At 38.6% G+C, this 12,221-nt stretch overlaps 1 protein-coding gene across 1 annotated transcript in view; it reads left to right on the forward strand.

The window, feature by feature from the left end:
- PKHD1 (PKHD1 ciliary IPT domain containing fibrocystin/polyductin) overlaps positions 1-12,221 on the forward strand; it is a 365,190-nt gene that overhangs the window by 242,152 nt on the left and 110,817 nt on the right. Inside the window, exon 53 of the mRNA XM_072944834.1 lies at positions 10,818-10,931. Coding sequence (XP_072800935.1) covers positions 10,818-10,931 — 114 coding nt within the window. The remainder of the gene's footprint in view (positions 1-10,817; positions 10,932-12,221) is intronic.

The raw sequence follows: 12,221 nt of genomic DNA on the forward strand, positions 1-12,221 counted from the left end.
AACCCATCTGCCCAATCCTATGTGTATTATGCCTGAAGGAAGACTTTCAACCCATCTGTCCCCTTCTCCCACACCCTAAAGAAATCCCAACATGAAATAGGTAATAAGACTAGTTAGCAAATAAACTTAATTGATGTGGACATTGGCACAGATCACTGCCAGAGTCTGTCTGCTATCTGATGCCATTCGGTCCGAGTCCCAAAGCTGTGGAATTGTATTTCTTGGTGGTCCTGCTTTTAAGGCAACTGGTGCTCGCAAAAGGTATCAGTTGACTTTTAGTAGAGTGGAATCGTAATGCTAGCATTAGAAGGGAAGTTTAAGATCAAAGCTTTGCTTAGAGGGCTACAGCTGTGTTATAAATGCCAACCTCAATTCCATTCTTTGTTCAACGGTTGTCTCATTAGTCAAACAAAACACTTAAGATAAGCTTAAAGTACTTCGCTTGTTTGTCCATCCTTTCGTTCATCGTGTTTTTGCTCATTGCTGACCACGTGCCAAAGAGAAGCTGGATGTACAGAAATAAAAATCATGAACTGAGCTTTCAAGAAATGTCTCAGTAAAGCTGTGGAGACAAACAAATAAAAAGATAATTGCAAGTGCCACCTCTCCCAACGTGGAGGGGGATTAGAGATAAAAGAAGAGATCTGAAAAAGCACATATTTGTGGATGCGTGTTATACCTTCAGGAAATTGTAAGGGATGAGCACGTCTGGATTGTAGGGTTTACAGAATGGTGGTAGCCAACACAGCTTATTGGCCTGACGCATTATGTTAAGCAATTTGGGTTTTATCACGAAGGCAGTGTCCAGTCACTGGATAATTTTTAAGCAGGGAAGTGACATGATTAGATCTGGTCTTAGGATGATCCGTCTTGGCAGTGTAGGGGATGTATTGGAAGGGGTGCAGTGGAAATTGAGAAGGCTATGAGATGTCTCGGGAAAGAAATTGTACAAGATTGAACTGGAGGCACTGGAGTTAAACAGGAAGAACAGGAAGTATTGAGCGGGTAAAAAAAAAATCACTAGAGCCGAGTAGCAATTTTGACGTGAGGTGAGAAGTTGAGGATACACCTTAGGTTTCAGGTTGGGAGACCGGGGTCCATGATGGTACCAGGAAAGAACCTCAATTCCACCACTTGTTAGTTGAGTGACTCTGGTAAATTACATGGGCTGTCTCTGCTCAGTTTCCTTAACTTCTAGAATGGGAATAATAATAATCAATTTCTAGAGTTGTAAAAAGAATTAAGTGAGTTAACATTATTAAAGCGATTGAACAGTGTCAGGCACCTAATAAACCTTTATATATGTTGAATTTAGATTTCAGTGGGCTGTGTAAGTGGTGATATGTGGAGGGCCAATCGATTTAGGAGGAAACACAGGAGAGAGGACTGTATAAATATATATGTTTGAGGGTTATCATCCAAAATGGGAATCAAAGCTGTGAGACAAAGAAGAAAAACTGACCAATGCTGACATCTTGGCAAACACCAGACTTTTAAGGGTAGTGGGGGAAGCTGAGCTCAGGAAGGAGAAAGGAAAGGAAATGGTTATGAAGGTCGAAGGAAAATGAAAAGAAAATAATATCTTGAAACAAAGGAAGGGATTTGCAAGAAATATCGGTGGTTAACAGCATGAGATACAGTGGGGAGAACAAAGAAAGCAGGAAAGGAAATTGTCCATCTTCTGTTTTTGTTTTTGTTTTTGTTTTTTATAATGGCTGTCAGATACCGTTTTGACACAAAATGTTACTTTGCTTGTTGAACAAAGGAAAAAATTCAACACATTACCTGAAGGACAGTAACTTCTAATAAGTTTACCACCATTTATCTATTCTTTAACAACTTAATTTTTTCTCTTAAAATATAGTCTTAAGTACAATTGAACAGATTCAATCTCATGTTTGAAAGTGAACAGGTGTCCGTATTAAGAGTGATGTCATCAAACCTTTATAAGTGTTCCTGAATAACAAGCCTTCTTTTGGATGATAAAATGGGACAAATAAGTAGATATTAAGGAGAAAATAGATTTTTTTCCTGTCTCTGTCCCCTTCCCGCCTCCTTCCCTCACTTTTCTCTTTCATTGAATGTCAACCGAGTGCCAAGCACTCTTCCTGGGACTGGAGTGTTCAGCAGGGAGCACGACAGAGGAGATCCCTGCTTGCGTGCTTTTGTTGGGGCAACAGACTATGAAGTAGTGAAATGAATGGGGAAGGTCATTTTAGATGGCAGCACGTGCTCTGAAGGGAACTAAGTAGGGGAAGGAGCTGAGACAGATGTTGGCACCGTAGGTTGTTAGTAGACCCCTTGCTGAAGAGTCAATGTAACTTCAGACCATAGAGACAGGAAGGAGCTAGGCTTGCAAAAATTTGAACAAGAGGGTTTCAGAAGGAAGAGCTGGCGTAAAAGTCCTGAGGCAGAGCGAGCACTTTACGTAGTTGTGAGGCAGAAAGGCAGCCACAGTAGCTGGAGAATGGTAGTTATGAAAAGGACACATGAGTTTCATGGATTTTCAGCCCTGCAGCATCACTTTCTAAAGCATTTAAAGAATGCGCATGTGTCCAAGAGGTGCTGAAAACGACTACTTTTTGATAATCTAATGAGCATGACTTTAACAAGGAAGAGATTAGTTTAGGACCTTCATGAATATGGAAATTCTAGAAAGCTGGATTATAATTTTGGTTTGGCAACCTCTTATACAGCTTTTGGAAAATTCCCCAACAGTAGATTTGTAACTGTGACATCTCAGACCTCAGAGATTGTGTGGATCGTCTGTATGGTTGCATGGATAACGAAACTGAATCCAAAGAAATTACTGATTTGTTCCAAGGTCTCGTGGCTGGGAAAGAGCAGGACCAGAATTAGGGTCTATTTTAGTCACTTCAAATATTTCTTCTTCAAGCCTTTGTCCAAGGATTAGCTTTACTATGAGCATTTTCTGCCTCCATTCAGTAGGTTTCAGTGTATTTTTTCTTCTGGTCCATTCTATTCATCCATATCATCATTATGGCATTCATTTTATTGTTATGAAATAGTGTTTTCATGAGTGTCTTCTCTGTGTTAAACGACAGGCTTCTTTGTGACGTTCTGTAACCTAGTACCTAGTACATAGAAGGCTTCTATGTGCCTGTGACTGATTAGTGTATATATAAATGAATGGGCACATCTCCATCTGTCTTTCAGCTCCATGCCTTTTTCTTGTAATACATTCAGTCTCCCTACACTTAAAGGTCAACATCTGTGGTGAAAAACTTACAGTGTTAACATGTAAATGACTACAAGCCCCCCTCTTCCATGAAAGAAGTAGACTGGGGTTCAAAACACATTGAAGAAGTTGGTGATCTTGTACAAATTTAAAGTATTTTCAATTTTATCCCACCGAGGAGAGGAAAACTAATAAAAATGCCTGACTCAGAGCCTTTTCAATAAACATTGGTTTGTTGAGTGTTTTAAATGTCTGTATTTCTTGGCCCATGAATAGCTGTCTGAACTCATCCTTCTCATCAGTGTCTTTTTTTTTTAGCTGCAACATCATTTCCCTGCTTTAATATGGGCGGTTTGTTATCTTAGTTACCAGTGATGTTAACATGTTGTTGATCCAAATGTGCAACTTAGTGCAAAGTGTTTTAACCTTATGCATACTTTTACAATGGCAAATGGAAAATTCTCTCGTGATGGTCTGTTGGAGGATTTCAGAGGAGGATACTCAGTAGTAATGTATTTGTGTCTTTAAAAACTTAACAGAAATCTCCTTGATTCCTAAGTAAACAACACACACCCCACACTTCAGTGTCCCTGAGGACTTCACAGTGCATCATTCCTTCAGCCTGTCAGAGCCAGGTCACGGGATGCCCTGCCTACTCACCCGGTAAATATGCTAGGAACTGGGGTTTTAGCCTAAAACTTGCCACATATTGTTTTGCAGAGCTAGTGATAGGTATTCGTCACCTCTGTCTCACGTCTGTAGCCAGGAGCTTCAGGTCATCATTAGCACAGGACTTGGATTGTCGGGAAATGGGGTGCTAGGTGTATGGACGTTTCTTTCATTGCTTCCGTGATTGTGACTTTCTTAATCCTAAAAAGAAGAGAAATCTACACACTGCTTATTGCCTTTCAAACTGACAGTTCTATAAGACTCATTGTATGATTAAGAAATAAGGAGACAAGCCAGAGAAAAGTGTAGATTAAAACGTATCCTACAGCTTAAAGCCACAATACCCAATCCTCAGGCTCATTGAGTATTCAGAGAGAATCTGGTGATGGTGTTTGTTTAAAAATAATAATATAAGTTAAAAAAAAGTCTTTCAAGTTGACAATAAAAATAATACAAAGTAATCTCACATTTAATGTGTAAATATAACTGTACACTGATATCTGTAAAATGGATTTTTTATAAATTAGCTACTGTGGCTCTCAGTCAACAGATCATTTTCTGTTTGTGCTGACTGTTTCCTAATCAAACCACTAGTTAGCTGATAAAATAAAACAGTGAAATCAAAGGGGACGTGACTTTTAAGTATCCTACTTAACTATGAGGGCAAAAGCATAAATGCTTTGTTCTGTACACACACGTTCAGGAAACACTAAACTTTATTTCCATGAGTTCCTAAGAAGACAGGCAGCCAGCAGTTAAATAATACAGATTTCAAAACGAGATCGAGCATAGAGATACCTGTTTATTTCAGATTGCTATTAGTTCCCCAACAAACATTGCATTAATCTTAAATATATAGAGATATTTTTAAGCAAAACACTGGTACAAGGAACGATTCTTCTATTTTGTTGGGTTTGTGTCCACTAAACACAATCCCAGTAACCATTTTTACTTTAATATTTTAATTTCCTAAGTCAGTGTTTCCCAAACTGCATTTTGGATTCTTGAACGTCTATCCCAATAACATAGAATTCCTTAGAAATTTATTAATTATTTTCAAATTATTAGATAATTATATAATAAATAAAGTAATTATTGAATATTATTTAATTAATTAGTTCCATGGAAACACTAAATAATTCTAAGCAAACAGGTGAATAAGTAAATAAATGAATGAATACTTTATCTTCTTGTTAGAAAAACTCCTATAAGGGTATTTGAGTGTGAGAGGAATTTAATTATATTCCCTGCAGTTCCATGGGCTAGGCATTCAAATAAATGATCACCTAATATTTTTGAAATGTTACCTTTGAAATGTCTACTTTCTAGCATTTTAGGAATAGGACATTACTTGCTAGGAAGATCTTGCCTTCTTTTAATTTCCAAATTTAAACCTCAACTTTGAAATGTTTCACTTCTCGAGGGTTACTACCACTACTGTTTACACTATTATTACTACTAAGAGCCAACATTTTTTAGAACATGTATTACGGGCGGACACGGTGCCATGTATCGTTGACATGCGTGACATCATTTAACCCTAATGAAAGACGAGTGTTCTTATTGTGCCTGTTTTATAGGAAGTTGCAGAAACCGAGACTTACGGAATTAAATTAGCTTAATCTTATTTAGGAAATTTTGGTTTAAGGGTTTTTAAAATGCATTTTGCAAGTATGCAAATAAATACATTATACATTAACTTTTAATTTTTGTCAATTGTTAACGAGCTGAGAGGCCTCCCTTATCAATGATAAAAATTTGTCAGCTTGAATAAAATCGCTCTCTGAGGGTTTGGAGGTTATCGTTTGATAGTGCCAACTGGTTACTCTTATAACCACGTCTTATTTCATGGGGCAGAAGCCCTCCCAGCCTCCATTTTTTTTTTCACATGGGATTATTCTATTCGGGAAGAGTGTTTTAGGGATAAGTGTGTCAAGTCTACACTGGGAATTAAAAGCTAATTCAGAATGAAACATGCTTCCTGATGTAATTGATTTAGCACTGTTTGTCAGTTAGGGTCCGACATTAAGAATGTTCTGGAGGCTCTGCTCTGAAGGAAATAGCTCTAGCAAGACAGGAGAGACACAGTCATGTTCCAGTTAGAAGATCAACCTCCAAAGTCATCACTGTATAACCTATTTCTGAGGACAGGAGAGAACGTGTAAAATTGATTTTGGGGGCTAATATCTTAACGTATCTTTTATATGCAATCATGATATTTATGGAACTTCAAGGTTAACTTGGATGGAAATACAGATTATTTAGAAACACACTTGGTTGCTTTGGATTCAGTGAACAGGACCTGTCAAAAAGTTTATTAGGGAGATGTGTCTAAAATTTTGGTCAGTATACATTAAATACATGCAGGTTTTTGCATGTCAGTTACACCTCACTAAAGCTGTAAAAAAAATGTAATGGTTTAGAGAAGCAGAAAACATACAGTTTTGGTCAGTTTCCATTTTTTGATGAACAATTACTTATTGATGAGTGTCCTTGGAACATAATTTCTTATTGTGAAATATGACACGCATGTACAGAAAAGTTCGTAAAATAAAAACATACACAGCTTACCTTAACAGGAATCCATCCTAGGGGGTATGTAGTGGGATCTCATGATTGTTTTAATTTGCATTTCTCTAGTTTCTAATGTGATTGAGCATTTAAAATTTTTCATTGTCTATTTGGTATCTTGCTTTGTGAAGTTGCTGTACTTTTGCTCCTTTTTAAATGATGAATTATCTTTTTTCAGTGTCTATTTATTGAAGTCATTTATACGTTTTGGAACGTACCTCTCGTTAGCTATCTGTGTTGCAAATACCTTTGCACACTCTGTGGCTTGCTTTTTCACTTCCTTAATAGTATCTCTGGATAACTGGAAATTATCCAATTACATTAAATTTTTAATTAATAAAAATTTAATATATTTTAATATCATTTTATAGGCCTTTCCCAAGGTGAAGTGAACATTTCAATTGAACTCTGATAGGCAAGCATATGCTATATGGTTTTAATCCTTTTAAATTTTGTTAAACCTGCTTTAGTGTCATTGTATGACCAATATTTGTTAAATGTTTTATGCAGGCTTGAAAATAATATGTATTTTTTGTGAGTCTAGCTTCTCATCTATGCCTGTTATCTTGTTTGCAAAGTTTATTAGTCAAAAAGTCAGGACTGTTGCGTCCTTACTATTTTTTTAAATTTTATGAGTAGTTGTGTTTAATTTGCCACTGTTATCATAGGTGTAACTATTTTTCCTTGTACTGCCATTAATTTTTGCTTTATTTATTCTGAAGCTATGATGCTTGGCACATGCATACTCAAGATTATTATAACATGGGTGAGGTGAGTCTTTTTTACTGTGGAGTATCCGTTTTTATTTCTGATTGCTTTCTATAAGAGGATTGGTGAAAATTACTTAGCTCCCCATTTTGAGGATAAGATGTAAGTGAATGCTGCTGGAAATACAGGCCCCTCTGTCAGTGAGCATCCTGTAAAGAGAAAGAGGCAATCAGGTTAAGTGTTGAGGTAAGAACATGGTATGCTGTGCTGCACACAGGCAGCCACCTAACACAGACATAGTTGATAAGGAAGCATCCAGAAGCGGTGGCATCTGAGCTGGGTTTGGTCTTCTTCAGGGACTTGGTTTAGGGGGCTCAGCTCTTGAGCGTGGCAAGGAAACTGGAGGAAAAGGAAGGCATTCTAAATGCACAGAGCCTTTCCCAGGCGTCTGCCGTTTCAAAACATTTTCAGATGTTTGCTGTGGAGAATAGATAGCCCTGCATATGAACAGACAGCCCTGCAGTGGAGAACTGTGGGCGCCAGCCTTTGCCCATGTCCCACGCTATCTCGTTAGGGCAGGTTCCCTGAAAGAGAGTTACTGCAGCAGGAGCTGCGGACACTTTTCTGCACAAAAGGTGGGGAGCCTCGAGTTCAAGGTCATAGGAGGCTTTTAGAAATAAGTTGCAGTGGAGCCACATTCTGAGGGCTGGTGAGGAGTTAGGATGAAGGTGAAGCATGTAAAAGCCTGGGGAGGGGTCTCCTGTGCCCAGAGGAGGGTGGAGGGAAGGGGGGGCACTTCAGTGTAGGGCGGCTGACTCACAAGGTGTGGGGAGTGAGGCTGAAAGAGCAGACTTATGTGTAAACTAGGTTTATACTTGATGCCATTAAAGGGGCTTAGTTAATCAAATAATGTAAGGTCCTTCTTCTTGCCTTTGAAGTTCATCTAATCCATTTGCAACATATTCCTCCAATCATTATAACAGTTATCTTTCGTACACCAGAACTTTTCTTCCATCTCCCCGGGTGTTTTTAGCATCTGGAATGTATCCCGTTTCCTCTCCATTGCCCACCATCGTACTAAGTCTTGACAACTTCCCTTTACTTCTTTCCTATTCTTCTCTGTCCACATATTGTCAGAGGGTTCTTTTAAGTCTCAGCCCAGCTCCCCCACTTACTAGCTGTGTAATTTCCGACAAGTTACTGAACCTCGCTTTGTCTCGGTCGCCGCATGAGAACCTCAGCGGTATCCACCGCGGGTTGTGGGAATTAAAGGAGCTCACGTGTGTAAAGACACTGGTGTGTCTCTCTGCAGCACGGCAATGATCTCCCCTCCACCGAGAGTATCTACCTTCATCCAGGTTGAAAATGCCTTTTGCTACCATTTAGGGCAGTTTGAAGCAGCTTGAAAAAGGAAAACCAGAGAGGAACTGCATTCTCCTGGGAGCCTTCTCTTAGTGGTGGCTACTCTCATCTAGGGAACAAGCGCAGGCTGGTGAGAGCGCCTCACCTTTCTTTGATTGCTAGATTTGAGAATAAAACGAGGAGCCCAGATTTTAAGGCTTTCCATTCATCGGCTTTTACATGCCGGAGACACACTGCATTTTAATGTCAAAATAGCATCTCTTTCCTTCTCTTTGGTCCCTCTTGCCTTCTTTCTGCTCAGCCTCTATCCTCCATCTTTCCCTTCCTCCACGTCACAAAAAAAGAATCCAAACTCTGGTCAGTTCAGATCCCAAAAGATCACGGCAGGCTGACTAATTTTGTCCAGACTTTCTGTGAAAGCACCCCATGTGCTGTAGTTTTGGGTCGCATAATTGATTTAATCTCTGATTTTAGAGGAACGCTGAACTCTTTTTGTGGGACTCTGCAAACATTTCTCTAGGGCAAAAACTGTCCTACTTTTTTCTCTCTGGTATCTGTTTAGTGCTAGGCCATTTTTCTCCCCCCACGAGTCTAAACTACCCTCCGTGAAATAAATGAAATCACAGTTGGAAAACGGCTTACTGGCCAGACTTATAACCTCCAGATAAGAGCTACACCACACACATTTTCTTAAACATTCTCCTCCTCCCCTGCGTCCCTTCTTTCTGCTCCAGCACATCTTTGTTTTGGCTAAAAATATACATTAGTCATTCAGCTGAGGATTGGCGTCACCTCCATGGAGCCACAGTGGACCTTCGCATTTCACTGGGAAAGCACAGGCAGTGGGGTCTAATCCTTGCATGCCCAGTGACCTGCTGTGTGACTCCAGTCAGATTTATTTACCTCTCTGAGACATGACTTTCAACAATCCCTTGTAGACCAATGGCTGTGAAGGCTGGACTATGGAGACAGGTAGGTAGTAAGCTGGAAACTCACACCCTGCCTTTGGCTAACCAGGTCTGCCTGGGGTGACAACTGGGGAAAATGATTATATGCCCCCCGAAAGACCACTTAACCAAAAGGACAACCAGGCCATTTTAAGTTTACTATTTACTTTATACCGTATTTGGCAATCTCATTTTGGGTTATGTTTTTAGAAATTTCTAGCTGGAAAGTTCTGCTTGAAAGAAGATGTATTTTGTCAACCTCTCTGATCCAGGATGTAGTTTGGAGACAATCTTCTCACTAGTTCCTTCTTTAAAAATCTAATGCTTTGTAATGTGTTATGTGCTTTAAGATATGTTTTCCGAAGAAAATAATCTTTGTTTGGTCCATACTCTCTAACACAAATTCAACAATTTCCCTGAACAATTCTCAGACCTTGAAAGTGGCCCAACTCTGCTGTTTACATCAACAAATTAAGCTCAGAAGTAATTCCCAACTGCTGTTTGAGTATCCCAGCCTGAATGGATTGTGTCCTTATGCTGCTAAAAAAAATTTAGGCTTAGATAATACCCTATTAGTGTTTAATAAAACCCTTAGAATAAACAGACAATTGTTCAAAGTCAGACTGCTATTTACTAGTTGGATAAACTTAGATGAGTCCTTTATTTAACCTCTATGACTCATTCTGTATGAATATGTAGCACTGAGTTAAGAATCATCCTTACTTCTCTTGGATGCGTTTTGAGGATTTAATTGCTAAAGTGCATGTAATGTGGGGATCCAACCATAAACTGGGTATCAGTCAGATTTTGCTGTAATAGTGTTGTGTAACAAATAACCTCCAAGTCTCAGTAGCTCACAACAACAGATTTTTATGCCAGACTTCATTCCAATTCATGTGGTCTATTCGGGTCTGCTGTGTATGTCTCTTCCTTTAGGCCCTAGAGGCTGTTTAAGGAATTCTCCTTTCATGGCAGAGAACATCATTGCAAGCTAAACTGGTAAAAACTTGCCAACCATCTTAAAGTATCAACTCAGGACTGGCATTACTATCACTTCTACCCAAATGTCATTGACCAAAACAAGTCATGTGACCAAGCTAAATATTAGCAGGTCAGGAAAGTATACTCTGCCCTAAGGAAGGAGAGTGAATTTTTACTAAACAGTAATCTAGTCTCCTTCAGAGAAGTTTAGTGCATCTATTCCCCCCTCCCACTTTCTTATTTCCTCTCTGCAACGTTGGCTCTTCTTCCTCTAGTCTACGTTATAGCATCTACTTTGCATTTCTCAAAATTACACCACAATTTTTCTCTCTTTTTAAATTTCACACTAACTTACATGACATACTTTTCTTTGTAAACAGGTACTTTAGAAAATCCTTTAGAAAAAGAGAAAAAGCTTCTGATTCTCCTTAGAGCTTCGGAGGGAGTCTTTTGTGACCGTTTCAATGGAATTCGTGTTGATCCAGGAACAATTGGTAAGAGTATAATGAAGTTTTTATTAAAAATGAAAAGTATATTTCTGATAGAGAAGCCCCATTCACAGGACACCTTCTAAATTCCAGGCACTCTTCTAGGTCATTTATATTTATGATTTCACTCACCAGTGCTCCTGTAAGGAGTATACATTTTACAGATGTCAAAACTAAGACTCAGAGATGATGAAAAATATGCAGAAGGTTTCACAGTTTTATAGTGTCAGAACTTAGATTTATGTCTGGATCGGTCAGACATCAAAGCCTGGACAAACAGGCTGTGTTAGCAACTATAAATACTATGTGGTTATTGATACTTTTTAAAAAACTATCTAGATTACTAAGAAACGTTGACTGTTGACAATTTCCTCATTTGATGCTGCCTCATTACCAAATCTTATTTTAAAATTGGCCCACACAAGAGCACAGAGCCTGGGGCTGGGCTTGTATGACTATGGTGTAAGAGCTACACAGTAACTTAGTTTTAAGGAATAGGTATAAGAGGCTTTTGGTCAGACTTCTAGTATTTTCTTATTCTCCCTGTATGGCATTACTAATTTGATAAGGTCGCAGTGACCCAGTAAGATGGAAACAGTCATGTTAGGATAGTGTGAAGTTTGGTAACCTGGTTTCATAATGTATAGCCATATAATGCCATTACGTTGATAGTGCTTTATTATTTCCAAGTGATTTTTCATTTATGCTATTTATTTTATCTTTTTAAGAATACGAGATTAAGGAATATTTTACTTTTTTCAAGTTGGCAGACTAGATGGATCACCACAGGAACACGAGTTCTTTTTGCCTGTGGTGTCCACTCTGTTCCAGGAAGTGCCATGTTGAATTAAACTTTGTGTTAGGAGTGTGGGAGGGTGACTGTCTTGATCCCCAACTCCAGCCATTTGGCCAAGCAAGTGTTTTTGAAATTTTCTCAGATACTAAACTGAATAAGCCATGAAATATTTGTCTCACTGCACGCTTAAAATTGTGTGATTTCATAAGTACATGACACATTTTAATCTCTTCAAGTATTTTAATCTCCTTGAAACAGCTAAGCAGTGGTGTCATTTTACAGTAAACTTTTGGTGATTGGGAATGATCAAGAAATCTGCTTTCTGGTAAATTAAAGGAAATAAACTGGTTTTTGTTAACGTTGGAAATGTTGTTGTTGGAAATGTCTCTAAATTACTTTATGTCCCTCCCCTGTCTAGGCTACTTAGCTAATCGTCAAAAAGATTAAAAAATTTGATGATGATGATGCTTTATAAAATATATACCTATGTATATGAAACC

Source organism: Vicugna pacos, chromosome 20 (assembly GCF_048564905.1).
Source record: "Vicugna pacos chromosome 20, VicPac4, whole genome shotgun sequence".
NCBI lineage: Eukaryota > Metazoa > Chordata > Mammalia > Artiodactyla > Camelidae > Vicugna > Vicugna pacos.